The sequence below is a fragment of the Thermobia domestica genome, chromosome 17, assembly GCF_964235325.1.
Source record: "Thermobia domestica chromosome 17, izTheDome1.hap1.1, whole genome shotgun sequence".
Lineage (NCBI taxonomy): Eukaryota > Metazoa > Arthropoda > Insecta > Zygentoma > Lepismatidae > Thermobia > Thermobia domestica.
Window position 1 is genome coordinate 45388959 of NC_137470.1, and position 12964 is coordinate 45401922.

At 36.6% G+C, this 12964-nt stretch overlaps 1 protein-coding gene across 6 annotated transcripts in view; it reads left to right on the forward strand.

Annotated features, from left to right (window-relative positions):
- The window catches only part of LOC145674539 (uncharacterized), a 192164-nt gene that overhangs the window by 43281 nt on the left and 135919 nt on the right, over positions 1–12964 (forward strand). The window contains exons 3-4 of one of the 6 annotated variants that reach the window (XR_014128975.1): positions 474–571; positions 8051–8089. The exons of 1 other annotated variant lie outside the window; for it this stretch is intronic. Coding sequence is in view for 4 of the 5 variants with exons in the window: in XM_081744696.1 (XP_081600822.1) it covers positions 474–571; positions 8051–8485 (533 nt within the window). In the remaining variant the exon portion in view is untranslated. Of the gene's footprint in view, positions 1–473; positions 572–8050; positions 8531–12964 lie in introns of those variants that run through there. 4 more of the 6 variants (XM_081744697.1, XM_081744698.1, XM_081744696.1 and 1 more) reach the window with 4 other exon arrangements.

A 12964-nucleotide genomic window follows, 5' to 3' on the forward strand; every position in this document is an offset into this window, starting at 1 on the left:
ACTACACTCGAATACATATGGATTTCCTCTGGTTATAGTTACACTTAGTAGTTTTTAAGTAACGCCCCACATTTATGCTCCAGAGGTAAGAGAAAAGGGCAGTGCACATCGTGTGCCTTGATTGGACACCTTGGCATAGTGAACAGGTTTACTGCGTAAAGTACAATAATACTGTAATTGCAGGACTTGCAGCTGTTTCTAAATTTGGTATTCATTACTTCATTTTCTTTTTACCATATGGAGCATTAGTAATGTCAAACTCTATTTCTTTCATACCGTCTTCAGAAAGTAGAGGCTTCAATGCTCGAGTCGCTAGTTTAGCAATCACATATCTTTAATTTGGTGAAGTTGTATCACAAATGAAGATACTCTTGTCAACCTTTATCTATTTATTTTGTAAACTCGAGTTTATATTATAAATTTTTAGTTGCTTTATGTCCAGAAAAGTATTAGTACATTATTTTTCCTTACAGGTTCCGATGTAGCTGTGCTGTGCACTGTAGGTTCAACCGACTCTGGTGTAGATGCACAAGGCTGTATTGATGTGTCTAGCTCAGATGTCGCTTGCGAGGTAATTGGTACTTCGTATATTACATTTGTAGGGTAAGTTCACCTATAAATTGAGAGTGAAATTTCACTTTCAGTATATGTAGGTGGACAATAATGCCGCACATCTTTGGAGAACATTACAATACTTGCTTGAATAAATCTCATCCGTCCAAGATTCTTTCCATAATAATGTATTTCAATTAATTTAAATGATGCTACTGAAAAAAAAAAATGTACAGTATAGGAGTTATTCTAGAAGCTGTTACAACGATCTCCATAACAAGGGCCTGTGGGTCTTTCTTACATTTTCATTAATTCAAAATATGCAATCTAATTACTCCGATTTTTTTTTTCTTTTATACATCTTATGACAACCTCGGATCTTAATTCCAAACTATAGTAGATTACGCAAATGTTAGGTCCTGAATGATTTATCATGACTGCATTTTGTATGATACCACTGCTTAGCAACCAAGTCAAATTTCGAAACCTACGATTTTTGGAAGTAAAAAAATGAGAATTGTTTTTCCTAAGCTTCGTTTGCAGTTATAAGTACAGGTAACGTAATTACTTTGACGACGAGCATTCAAGTACCATATTCAGTTCTAGTTTTAGTAGTTTCTTTTACAAATGAGATGAAAATAAATTTTCATATTCTGTAATGAAAGTACGTTTTCAATCACTTCTCTCATGCATTACACAAGCATTCATATGTACACGTACCGACGCTACGTTTCAGTGACCTATTGTCGTTTCACCATGCACCCAGGCCCGTATTTAGGTAAGTGCTGTTCTGTGCTTCAGCACAGGGCGGCAGAATTTACGGAGCGGCAAACGTCCCACGGTTGGAGGAGGTGTAAAGGAGTTGGTGATGGTGATGAATGAAATGATGGAATAAAGAAAGTAGGAGGAAACGGGAGAACCCAGAGAAAACCGACGTACACGGTGTTTGTCCACCGCTCACTTGGTACGAGCTGGCGTTGAACCAAGGGCCCTATGCACCAGAGGTGAACGCTCTACTACTGAGCCACCACGACCCTCAGGATTTTTTTAAAGATTCACAATAAAGTAATATTTAAAACTAGCAACCCGTAGAGTCCCGCACAAGCGCGAGAAAATATGTTAGTGTGTTCAATTCGCTGTAATTACAGTAGTTACTGATTAGCTAGCTTATCTGATTATTTTTAAAAATTCATCCTCCAGGGTTTGCCCAAGTGGGCCCAGCCCGAAAAAAACCGGTGTTTTTTTTCGGGTTAGACCCGCCTGAAAAACCCCACTTTAAAATCCACCTGGGTTTTTGACCTATTTGTTAGTATATTATTGATACAACTAAGGTGATCATATTGTAAGTGCTTTTTATCAGTTTTTAGACTTTCCTTGGGCGAATTAGAGGCTTTCACGTTAAGGTATACAACAACATTCAACATAAGGCCTTTATAAAGTTCTGAATGCACTAAATGAATTTTTTTTTTTTTTTTTTTTTTTTAAACTTACCTTAGCTTAAGATAATTATAGAACAAATTAGTGTATGGCTTATGCTTGTAACCTATTTGAAGTAAAAGAAGCTATTTGGTACTTTAGAAAATATTTTCCGTGAATATTATGCTCGTCGACTTGGCGACACCAAGGGACATTATCACTCATACGTTTGACTAGTTCAAGGTCATAGGTGCCGGTACTAATAGTACATATGTAAATACATTAGTAAAACTATTAGTATTATTTCTTACCTTTGATGTAAAACACAAGGTTCTTCAACTGAAATTTGGTTTTCCAACAATAACAGTTTAATTCAGTCATTTGTTGCTACTCTCCAAATAAGCATTCTGTAGAATCAACAGCAGCAATAGCGTAAAAATTCTTGTCAAATTTAAGATGTTTAATGCTCGGGGTTCCGAAGACTATGTAACGCTTACTATTTCAAGTCCTGAGTTCAAATGTCCGTACTAGTGGAAGTTTTGATGTACACGCCGTGGAAGAAGTGCTCGGGAAATTACCGAATTAAATGCAGAAGGATCGGAAATGAATACTTCAACAATAAAACTATTTATTTTACGCTTAAGCTGGCCATACGTCCCGTAAAAAAACGGAACAGTCCCGTTTTTGGGCCCTGAGTGTCCCGCGTCCCCGTAAATTTAGTCGGGACAGGGAAATGTCCGTATTTTAACTCCGTTCCATTTCTCCTATCAGTATCAGCTTATTCGAAAAGTGAAAAACAAAAAATTCTGACATTGGCTAGGAATCCTGTGAATTAGTGAATGAACAGTACGCTGTTGCATGTGACAGTTTCGATGAAGTTATAACACCACCCTGTTCTACTTGATAGGGAGCGAAATTTGCAATGCTACTTTTTCCATTGCACTTGATGGAAACTTGGATACTCTCCGGAACATTAAAAAAAAAAAAAAAAAAAGGCTTTGAATGTTTCTACATTTACAAACACAGGGAAGATGACTAACCTTTTCTTCAGGAACACATTAGATAAGTTAACAAGAATTATAATCTTTTTCAGTGCCTAGGGGCACAGAATTGTGCTTTGGCCCAGGTCTTAGAAAAATGTAAATCCGAACCTGACAATTACACACGATACAAGGAGAAAAATCAGCTTTTCAACAGATTAAACTGACGAACGTAATTTTGGCAGATACAGCCATGTAAATAAATATTGCTAAACGCGCGAAAAATATTGAAAGTTGATTGTACCGCTGATTTAAATAATTTGCATATTGTTTTCCTGTAAAGCATTTTTATAGCACATCTTAACTTTTTAGGCATCTTCAGTCTATACAATTAATTACAGGGTACGAATGGATAAAAGCAGCTGCTGCTTAGTGAATTTTCGCCTATTATATTATTAAAAAAAAAAATCTTTTAGTTTTAGTCTTACGGTTATGCCTGCTATGCTCAAGGTGACGGTGATGATGAGAAATGAAAGAAATGACAGAATGAAGACAGTAGGAGGAAACGGGAGAATCTCGAAAAAAGCCACGCACAAGGTGTTTGTCCACCACAAAGCTCACTTAGCGCGAGCTAGGATAGAACTAGGAACCCCATGCACTAGAGGTGAACGCTCTACCACTGATCCAACGCGGCCTATTATATTTTTGTTCATAACCAGACTACAGTTCATTGCATTGTGTTGGAAAGTTGAGGAAGGGGGGCTCTGAGGTGTCCCGTATTCTCATGGAGAAAATATGGCAGGTTTATTTACGCTGGAATATGTTAATTTCATATAAGACATTTTAAAACATTTATTTATTTCATACAACAGGAATTGTACCTTTGTTTTAAATTAATAGACCCCTTTTGGTATTCATATTTGGCGAACGTCAGTCAGGCTTCTGGATGACTTGACCTTCGTTTGTCTACCGAGCTCCTTCATGGCTATGCGGTTAGTGTACGCGCCTTCGGCGTGGGACCCGGGTTTGCCTCCCGGAGGGAGTTCGTGTGGTTCGGATTCCACAACCACAGTAGGCCCCGTCTCATATAGCCTCGCTGCTGAAAGAGACGTTAAACACAAAATCAACTCAACTCGTTTGTCTGCCTCTACCACACACACTACAGGGTACAACTTTTGGCCATTTAAGTTAAAATTTTAGAATACAAGCACGAGACACTCTAAATTTCCTGTATAGATTTTGGCGGCATACCAACGTAAAATGTCAAAATGGCGGCCATTTTTCCAAACAGCGAGTATTTACGCTACGAAGTGCAATTTTCAGTCTTTGAAGTTGAAATTTTGACGGTGAAAGCAAGAGAATGCTAAATTTGCTGTATTGATTTTCTCGGCGATCGAGTGTAAAATTTCAAAATGGCGGCCATTTTTTTCAAAACAGCAGTAAGTAGAAAATTGTTGCAAGTTGTGACAATGGCAATCTTGAAATATAAATCACATTTTAACACTTTTACCCCAAAGATATTGAAATATTTCGAAAAAAAAAAACGATTAAACCCGAAAAACCCAATTAAACCCAAAAATACCCGAAAAAACCCATATGGGCCCAGGTGGGTTGGGCTTTTTCAAAAAAGCCCGGGTTGTTTCAAACCCTGTTATCCTCCCACCCCCACCCAAAGGGTGAGGATGAACTTGAACGTCATGAAAACTGATACCCTTAAACTCATCACTTTCGAAAACAATGAATTCAACACTAATATCTGTCGTTTTCGATTACTTATGAAATCTCTCCCCCTCCCTGGGGTATGGAGTATGACCTTGAAGTTGAAATGTATTAAAACTGTCTCTATTCATCTCAGCGACTCCAAAAACTATCAATTCAACTCTAATATTGGTCGTTTTTGAGGACAGTGGGAAGGGCGGCTTTTTTTTGTGAGAGGCGGCGAATTTAGAGCACAATATATAAATACGGGCCTGCGTGCACCCTTTTAAAGAATAAACTGTGTTGTTAATAGAATCACATATATTTTGTCACTATTGATTTTACTTTTTTAAAAACGTTTCCTTGCTTCAGGCTCCTAGCCAGAAACTTCATTTCGGGAAGTTCTAACTGGTGACACTTTCAAGAAAAAAAAAAATAATAAATAAAATCATTCAGTTTACGTTCTACGCTTATGCCAGGCAACACTTATAAAGTTGATGTTAAAATTGCTATTTAATCTATTTGTAGTATTTTACTTGTTTCACCAAAATTTTTGGAGAGGTTCTGGACCCAATGGAGCCACTCCTTGGCTACGCCACTGCCATGAGTCGCTTTTATTAATATTTCGTCTTAATGATTAAAACCCACCATCTCCAAATCAGTAATGAGAGCAGCTTTAATTTCTTGAGATGTGTGCAAGGGAAGAGACATACATTTGGGAAGGGGGTTGCAATTATTCTTTTGAATACCGAAAATAGTTTTATATTATGTCATCTACATGATAATAAATGTCTAGGGTTTCAGAAGGATGCCGCTTGGCAACCCACCCACTTCCCCCTACAGCGTCGTCACTAATTTCAGTTCTTGACATTCACTTCGGAAATACCGACAAATCGTATATCCTAATAACAAGCCCGTATTAAAGGTGGAGCGGTTGAAGCAATCGCTGAAGGGGGGACTCCAAAGACTAATTGTGAATGCAAAGTATTTAGTTTTTGTTAAGTGTTTATTACTACATAACCCAGAATGTTCCTTTTTGAAGCTGTCGTCTGGAAATTTGATTTTTTTTTTTTTTTTTAATGGAGCCTGCTTTACGGATCCCAATAGTCTTAATCTGGCCTTGCCCATTCATACACTTTAAGATTCTTTTGCGTATTTTTATATAACCACTTCAGTCCAAACGTAAACGATTATTACCGAATTTGCGATTGCTAGCATTTTCAGGTTTTATTACAATTTATCCCTTTAAATAAAGAATGTATCAAAAGTATTTCTACCTCCGTCTTATTCTTAAAAATAAAGAACCAAAGACGTAAATCTCAATGTAAAATTACTTTTTATACACCTTAGTTTTTGTATTTTCTTTATAATATTATGAGCCGATAAGAGGTAAAACTATGCTCTAACCTTTGTGGAAGTATTTTTCGGCAAATAAACCACAGACTTTTCAGTTGTACGTTTCTAATTGTAAAAATGTAGTGTTTTGAAAGAACAATAATCTATATATATAAAAGAGAACGCACAAAATCCTTTGTCCGCTCATCACGCTAATACGGCTGAACCGATTTCTTTCATTTTTGGGGGGTTGTTAGGATTTGGACCCTAGATGGTTTTTATCATATCACTTTAATTTTCAATTACCAGTGTCTTGAGATAATTGACCAATCAGGTGTCCATACGTACAAAAAATCCTTTGTCCGCTCATCACGCTAATACGGCTGAACCGATTTCTTTCATTTTTGGGGGGTTGTTAGGATGTGGACCCTAGATGGTTTTTATCATATCACTTTAATTTTCAATTACCAGTGTCTTGAGATAATTGACCATTCAGGTGTCCATACGTACAAATCCTTTGTTATTAGTTCATCATAGGTATAAAAATAAACGTATTTATATGCAACCCGCATGACCCTGTGACTCGGCGGGTTAACATAACTGACAGGCGCTATAAATCACTTGAAAGCGAAAAAGTAAAAATTATCTAAGTAACAAAGTTTATTGCGTTCCGGGGTGACCGCAGCGAAGCGGGGCGGGTTAACATAAATGACAGGCGATATAATGTTAACATTAGTGCAATCTTCTATGGTTTTTATCATATCACTTGAAAGCGAAAAAGTAAAAATTATCTAAGTAACAAAGTTTATTGCGTTCCGGGGTGACCGCAGCGAAGCGGGGTGAACGCTGCTAGTAAAAAATAAATCGAAACTAACGTTTATGTAGTATCTTCTTCCTAAAGGACGCAGTTAAGAAGTCGGAATTTCTGTGTGACCTGAAAAAGGTAGCAATAGCAAACTTGACAATTACTGATTTACTTTGGAGTGATTAAAAAAAATAATAAAATAAAATAAAAAGCAGCATTGTAATCGAATGTTAATACGATATATAGGTATTTTGTCGGTTTTTCCGAACTGAAAATTATAAAGTTGAACAAGTGTTTTTTTAGAAAAACTAATAACATCAACTTAAGGAAACTTATTATATATGTGCATAAAATTTTACTGTTGGAAGTATACTGATAAATAGTGTTGTTCTCCTAGCGGCATAGTTTCTTCCTAGAACGCATGCAAGTTGAAGTGCCAAAGATAATTTAAAATTAGCGTCGTTACGTTGTTTGAACACTTGGACCCTTCAGCTATTACCTAGTTTCGAATACTTATGTAACTAATTTAAAGGAAATTTGAATTTCATGTAGTTCTTTTAACAGGTTGTAGATAAGTGGATAAAAATTCACAGTACTAATGCTTATGCAGATACAGTGTAAACCATGTTTTCTATCACGAAGTCATGTTAAAGAAGCAATTTCGAAGTGTCCAAAATAATTGCAGCTTAAAACTTCAGCCGTTGGAGATATTTTGCTTCTTGTGCGCTAGATAGAATCTATGATAGAAACCAAATACTTTTATAAGTACAAAGTTTTGTTGTGTTTCCGTTCTGTTTGCTTTTAAATTATGAGTATGTGGGAGATATGCGTATTTATTCTCAATATCTTAAAGGGCTACTTTATAAAAATGTACTTTATAAAAAATCTTAAGGGCCTACTTTTTCCCCTTTTCACACACACACACACACACACACACACACACACACACACACACATATATATATATATATATATATATATATATATATATATATATATATATATATATACAGTGTTCGAAGTGGGAAAAAAGCAGTTGCGGTATGTTTCATTATGATTTTGAGTCAACATACCGGCTATTTAAATATTGTCTTGATCACTGAAAAACCAGAGACGGTATGTCCTCATTACTGAAAAACCAGAAACGGATATATATATGTGTGTGTATGTGTAGAGAGGGATCAGTCAGTAGGGATGAGTTAGAACAGTTGTAATAGGAATTAAAGCGTACATAAATTTAAAATTCTTTCTCATTTTCTTTCAGGTAACTCTAGACTTCCCAGACAGTGGTCACCATGATGTGTATTGCGATAGATCTACGCTTGTAGTAGTTAATAGTGAAGAACCTCGGTTTTTAGAGCAAGACAACACATCTGCTACTCAACCTACGAGCACACCGAACTCTGTAGTACCACTTTTCCATTATGAAAATGTGTGGAAAAACACTCCGAAGACAAAAAAGCCAAAAACTTGTACACCATCGGCAGCAACGAAACAGGTACAGGAAGATGCAGAAGCAAAGAGAAGATACTATGAGAAGAAACACGCTCTCATGGTACGGAAACACAAACTTATGGTACGCGAGCATGCTTTAACAGTTAAGCTTCTTCGAAAGCAAATTAAGTTAACGCAATTAAAGCAAGCAAAAGAAGAAAAAAAAATTATTGATGAAGGCATAATATGTAATTCTCGCATTTAAATCTGCTGTACAGGAAAATTTTTAAATAATTAAAGTTTTGTTAATATGTGATGAGATGGGTATTTATTATTTAATACATAAAAGAGCAAACCTTAACGAAATATCAATATTTTTCAATATTTTCTGTATTTAAAGCAACAGATTCTCTTTTAATTTCCATGTACTGCTTCCTTCATGCATTTGATGTACGGTTTATTTCCTTTAGTATTCACGGTGGAAAATAAGTTCACTGATGATTCAGTCACCTTTATTTTTTTTATATGTTAAGATAGCAAAAGAAATCCCAAAATATTACTGTTTAGCTTTATGTTTGTATTATCATTTACAAATTGACTTGTTGTCGAGTGAAAATTGACACGAAAATTATAAAACCACAATCATAGTTTTGTGTAGTGGCGTCACTATGCCCTATTTAGGGGGAAGGGAAAAGCACCTTCAAATTTCATGCAGAAAATACATTGCATACTTTTAAAAAAATATGTAGGCAATAGTCCCACCAAATACTATGATGAAACATACATGTACTTTTGGTCAAAGGCCAAACACAGGCGCAAAAACTGAATTTTAATTTAACATTATCGTTTATAGGAATAGAAAAAGAAATGTTCACAACGTTTTTTTTTTTTTTATCTACAACGTTTCGGTTTTATCTTATATTTTATACGCACTCAGTAAGATCTTTGAAACGAGCCACCAACTGTCTTCGGGAAATGTACCATTGGTGGTATATGGTCACTGAGTGTATAAGGTTCCGACTTTGTATACCTCGCAAAAATACATTTCCCCAAGCCGAGTGCAGGCTCGTTCTAAAGGCATTCTTAGAACTATGAAGTTTTGAAATAGAAACCCAAACATTGCCGAATGGAATAAAGTTGTGCTCACTTTTGTACTTTCTCCACAGTCGTTAACGTTAATCATATTCACTTTTTTCCGCCACTATATGACCTTTGACCTAACTAATATGATTTTAGACAACAACGCTTCACGGGTTTTAAAATATTTTATGTTTCACTGAATTATCCACTGGAACCATGTTCTATGGAAAATGGAGCTCATCCTTATCTTTCACAAATACAATTTCTATCAAATTAATAATGAAATAATCACGAACGGATTGGGTAAAAATTCAACCTTTACTCACAGTATTTTACAATAATGAATGAGAGTTGGCGCAAAAGGAGCTATGCCCTCCCCGCTAGACTAGTGGCTAGTACGCCCTCCTTTGGTGTAAACGGTCCCGGGTTCGATTTTCGGTGGGAGACCATTGAAAGAGTGGTTCCGATTCTAGATTAAACTCTAGGTTCACGTCTCATATAGCTTTGTTGCAGAGAAGGAAGTTTAACAATAATCAATCAAGCAAGCAAAAGAAACGAAATCAATCATAATTATTCTTCAGAGCCATACGAAGCCGAGGAAATGCATGAAGTATATTAAATAGTTTCGTATTGACTTGCTATGCAACTAAACTGCTTTTTAGAATAATAATTACTTTAACAAAGAAGATTAATTAAAAATAACCATTGATCTTCTGTCACTAAAGATCGTTTTCCGTAACATAAGCATATCCTGTAGGAAAGAAACTGAAATATGGAAGATTTCCGTTCAATTTCAGACTTACAACTAGGTTGGGTCTAGTGCTATTTTTCACCTTAACGTTTTTACAAATGTCTATCTTTTCTGGAGGATATGCATATTCTGTACTAGTACAGTACTAGTTAATATTTAACTGTATATTGTTTTGGGTTGTTTCGATTCACTGCTCCGATTACTGATTTGTTTACGTGACTTCTATACACTTATAATTGGAGCAGTGCAACGGAACATCGAATAATGTGTGATATAAACTTGAACCGTTTCGGTTAGCGAAATTCTTTTACCCTTACTAATCATTACTAAGGAATATCAACATAATATTTGGCACAGAAGACCCGGGTTCGATTCACGGCGTAAGCTCATATGGTTCGTTAAGCTGTAGGTTTCACATCTCCCATAGCCTCGGTGCTGAAAGAAGCACTAAATTTAAATTCAATTATATCCAAGGAACATCATATAACAAACTGCTGACACTATAAAACGCAAATGACAACCTTAATTTTCTCCGTATATGTTCGGCAGAAATGTATATTTCAGGTCCCCCCTGACCATCCAGAGGACAAGTTACTTGAATTACGACGAAAATCAACTATAGAAAGAACTATCAATTTATCAAAATACAGTATAGTTTATATTTATTATAATGGACGATAACGTACCCAGAGGGTTTCTAATCCGTTTTCACTCACTGTCGCTCGCTCCGCAATACGGTCTGAACCTTTTAAGTTAATAATGTTTTGATCATTGCCTAGTTAACTTTCGCCGTAATTCACATGACTTGTCTTCTGGATGGTGAATCCTGAGGCAATCATTTACACTATGTGCCTCATGTTAATAGTGTTATTTATTCAATTACTAAAATAATTATAAAATATAAAAAAACTAACACTTACGTAAAATAACATTACCAATAAATAAATTCCTTAAATAATAGGGGCAAGCTCTCCTATCCTCCTCAAATAAATTAGGAAGTCATCCAGGTAAGTTACAGAAATTTATATTGAATTTTTAAGATGGATCTGAAAACTAGATCCTATCTTAGGTTAAGTTAGGTTCAGTAAATCATGGCAGGTATGGTAAGGGTTTAGAACCTGACTGCATCTCCATTTAGCTATAATAATAGAAGAAAATAACGTGCCCTGCAGGGCTCTAACCCGCCTTGACTCGCGCTAGCTCGTTCGGCAATACTATGTGAATTGAGTATTGATATTTGATGAAAAAAGGAACCAAACTGGCTACTAACCTATGTGTAGGGGCTCAGTGCTCTATACCCTTCCCGAAAAAATGTGTGAGAATAACTGATTCTCTGGCAGCTGTATCGCCTTCATTGAAAATAAGAGGCGAAACACCAAAATCCTGAATCTCCTTTTGCACTTGCACGTAGTCGTCGTCATTGTCATTTGGTGGAAGGTTTTCTCCAGCATCAATACATATGTTATGTAACACAGCTGTTGCAACTATTATGGGGAGCACATTACGAAGCTGGACACGAATCCCATTTGCTAGAATTGGAAATCGTCGTTTCCAAACTCCATACTGCCTCTCCACCGTATTGCGCGTTTTTTGTGTGCATCGTTATATCGTTCTTCATTGCGATTTCTTGGCTCTAGAATGAGAGTCAACAAGTATCTCTTGCATGGGTAGTCACTGTCACCCAAAAGAAAGCCACCTGCAATATCACCATTTTCAAAAGCGGCGTACAAGGCTGAAATACGAAATATGGTGCTATCGTGTGCAGACCCAAACCACCGCGCAACAATATTTCTTACACGCAGCTTTGCGTCGTCACTGTTTGAATATTTATAGAAAAGAAACCTTTCTGTTCCTAAGTAATTCGGCGTCAGGTCCTCCAGGTGATTGAATTGCTATGTGCGTGCAATCTATTGCACCTAGAACACCAGGGAAACCACGAATGTTAAAGAATGTTCCCATAACTTGTTGTTTTTCAGCTTCTGTACTAGAGAACTTAATGTATTCACCTGCCAATTCGGTAATAGCTCTTGCACATTTATGCACAATTCTGCATACCGTGGAACGATCAGCGCCAGACATATAACTTTCCACTAGTTGGAAGGTTCCAGTTGCATAAAAACGCAACGTAATTAGCAATCAATTTAAAGGCGAAACACAATTGTTTCTTTTTGTTGGGAAACTTAACTGCTCTTCAAATTTCCCCAACAACATTAACACTAAAGTTTTATTCAACCGGAATCTTTTTTCGAAAATCTTCCTCGCTAAACATTTCAAATGGATTACAACGATCTTTCATTACTCTATGAGGCCAAATCTCCTGTAAATACTCTAAATCCTCAAGATCACTTTCGGACATCGTCTGCACTACAATAACAAATTCCACTAATACTACAGACTGACTTGGATCAACGAAGTTTATACCCCCAAAGTCGGCCGTTCAAGCTAAAACCAAGTTTAACCACCATTTGACCGAGGCTTAACCTTGAACGTTGTTGGTGCAACTGACATTTTCACTGAGCTTGGTTATGATCCTCGTTCAACAGTTGAACTTGGTTGGTGCACACGGCCGTAAGCCTAACAAGTGAGCTGGGATCAACCCATACGACACAATACGACAGCTCCTGGTGGTTTTTACTAGTTGGTGGAAGTGACTCACTACAGTGAATCCGGACATGCAGAGTTAGTTTGACAATTGTCGTGTCCGGTGGATGGATTTTCCTTAGTGGTGTCTCGTATAACCTCAGAATCTGTTACCTTGAGGCGGCCGGTCCTTAGCCGATCTTCGACATTTTTAAGATATGCACAACATTTCTGCAACCAACGAGTTGCTGTGCTGTGTTGCTGCCATAGGGTTATACCTGAGTTTGAACTCATACACTAAGTTCAGGCATCAGACGTTGTTGAGCATTCATC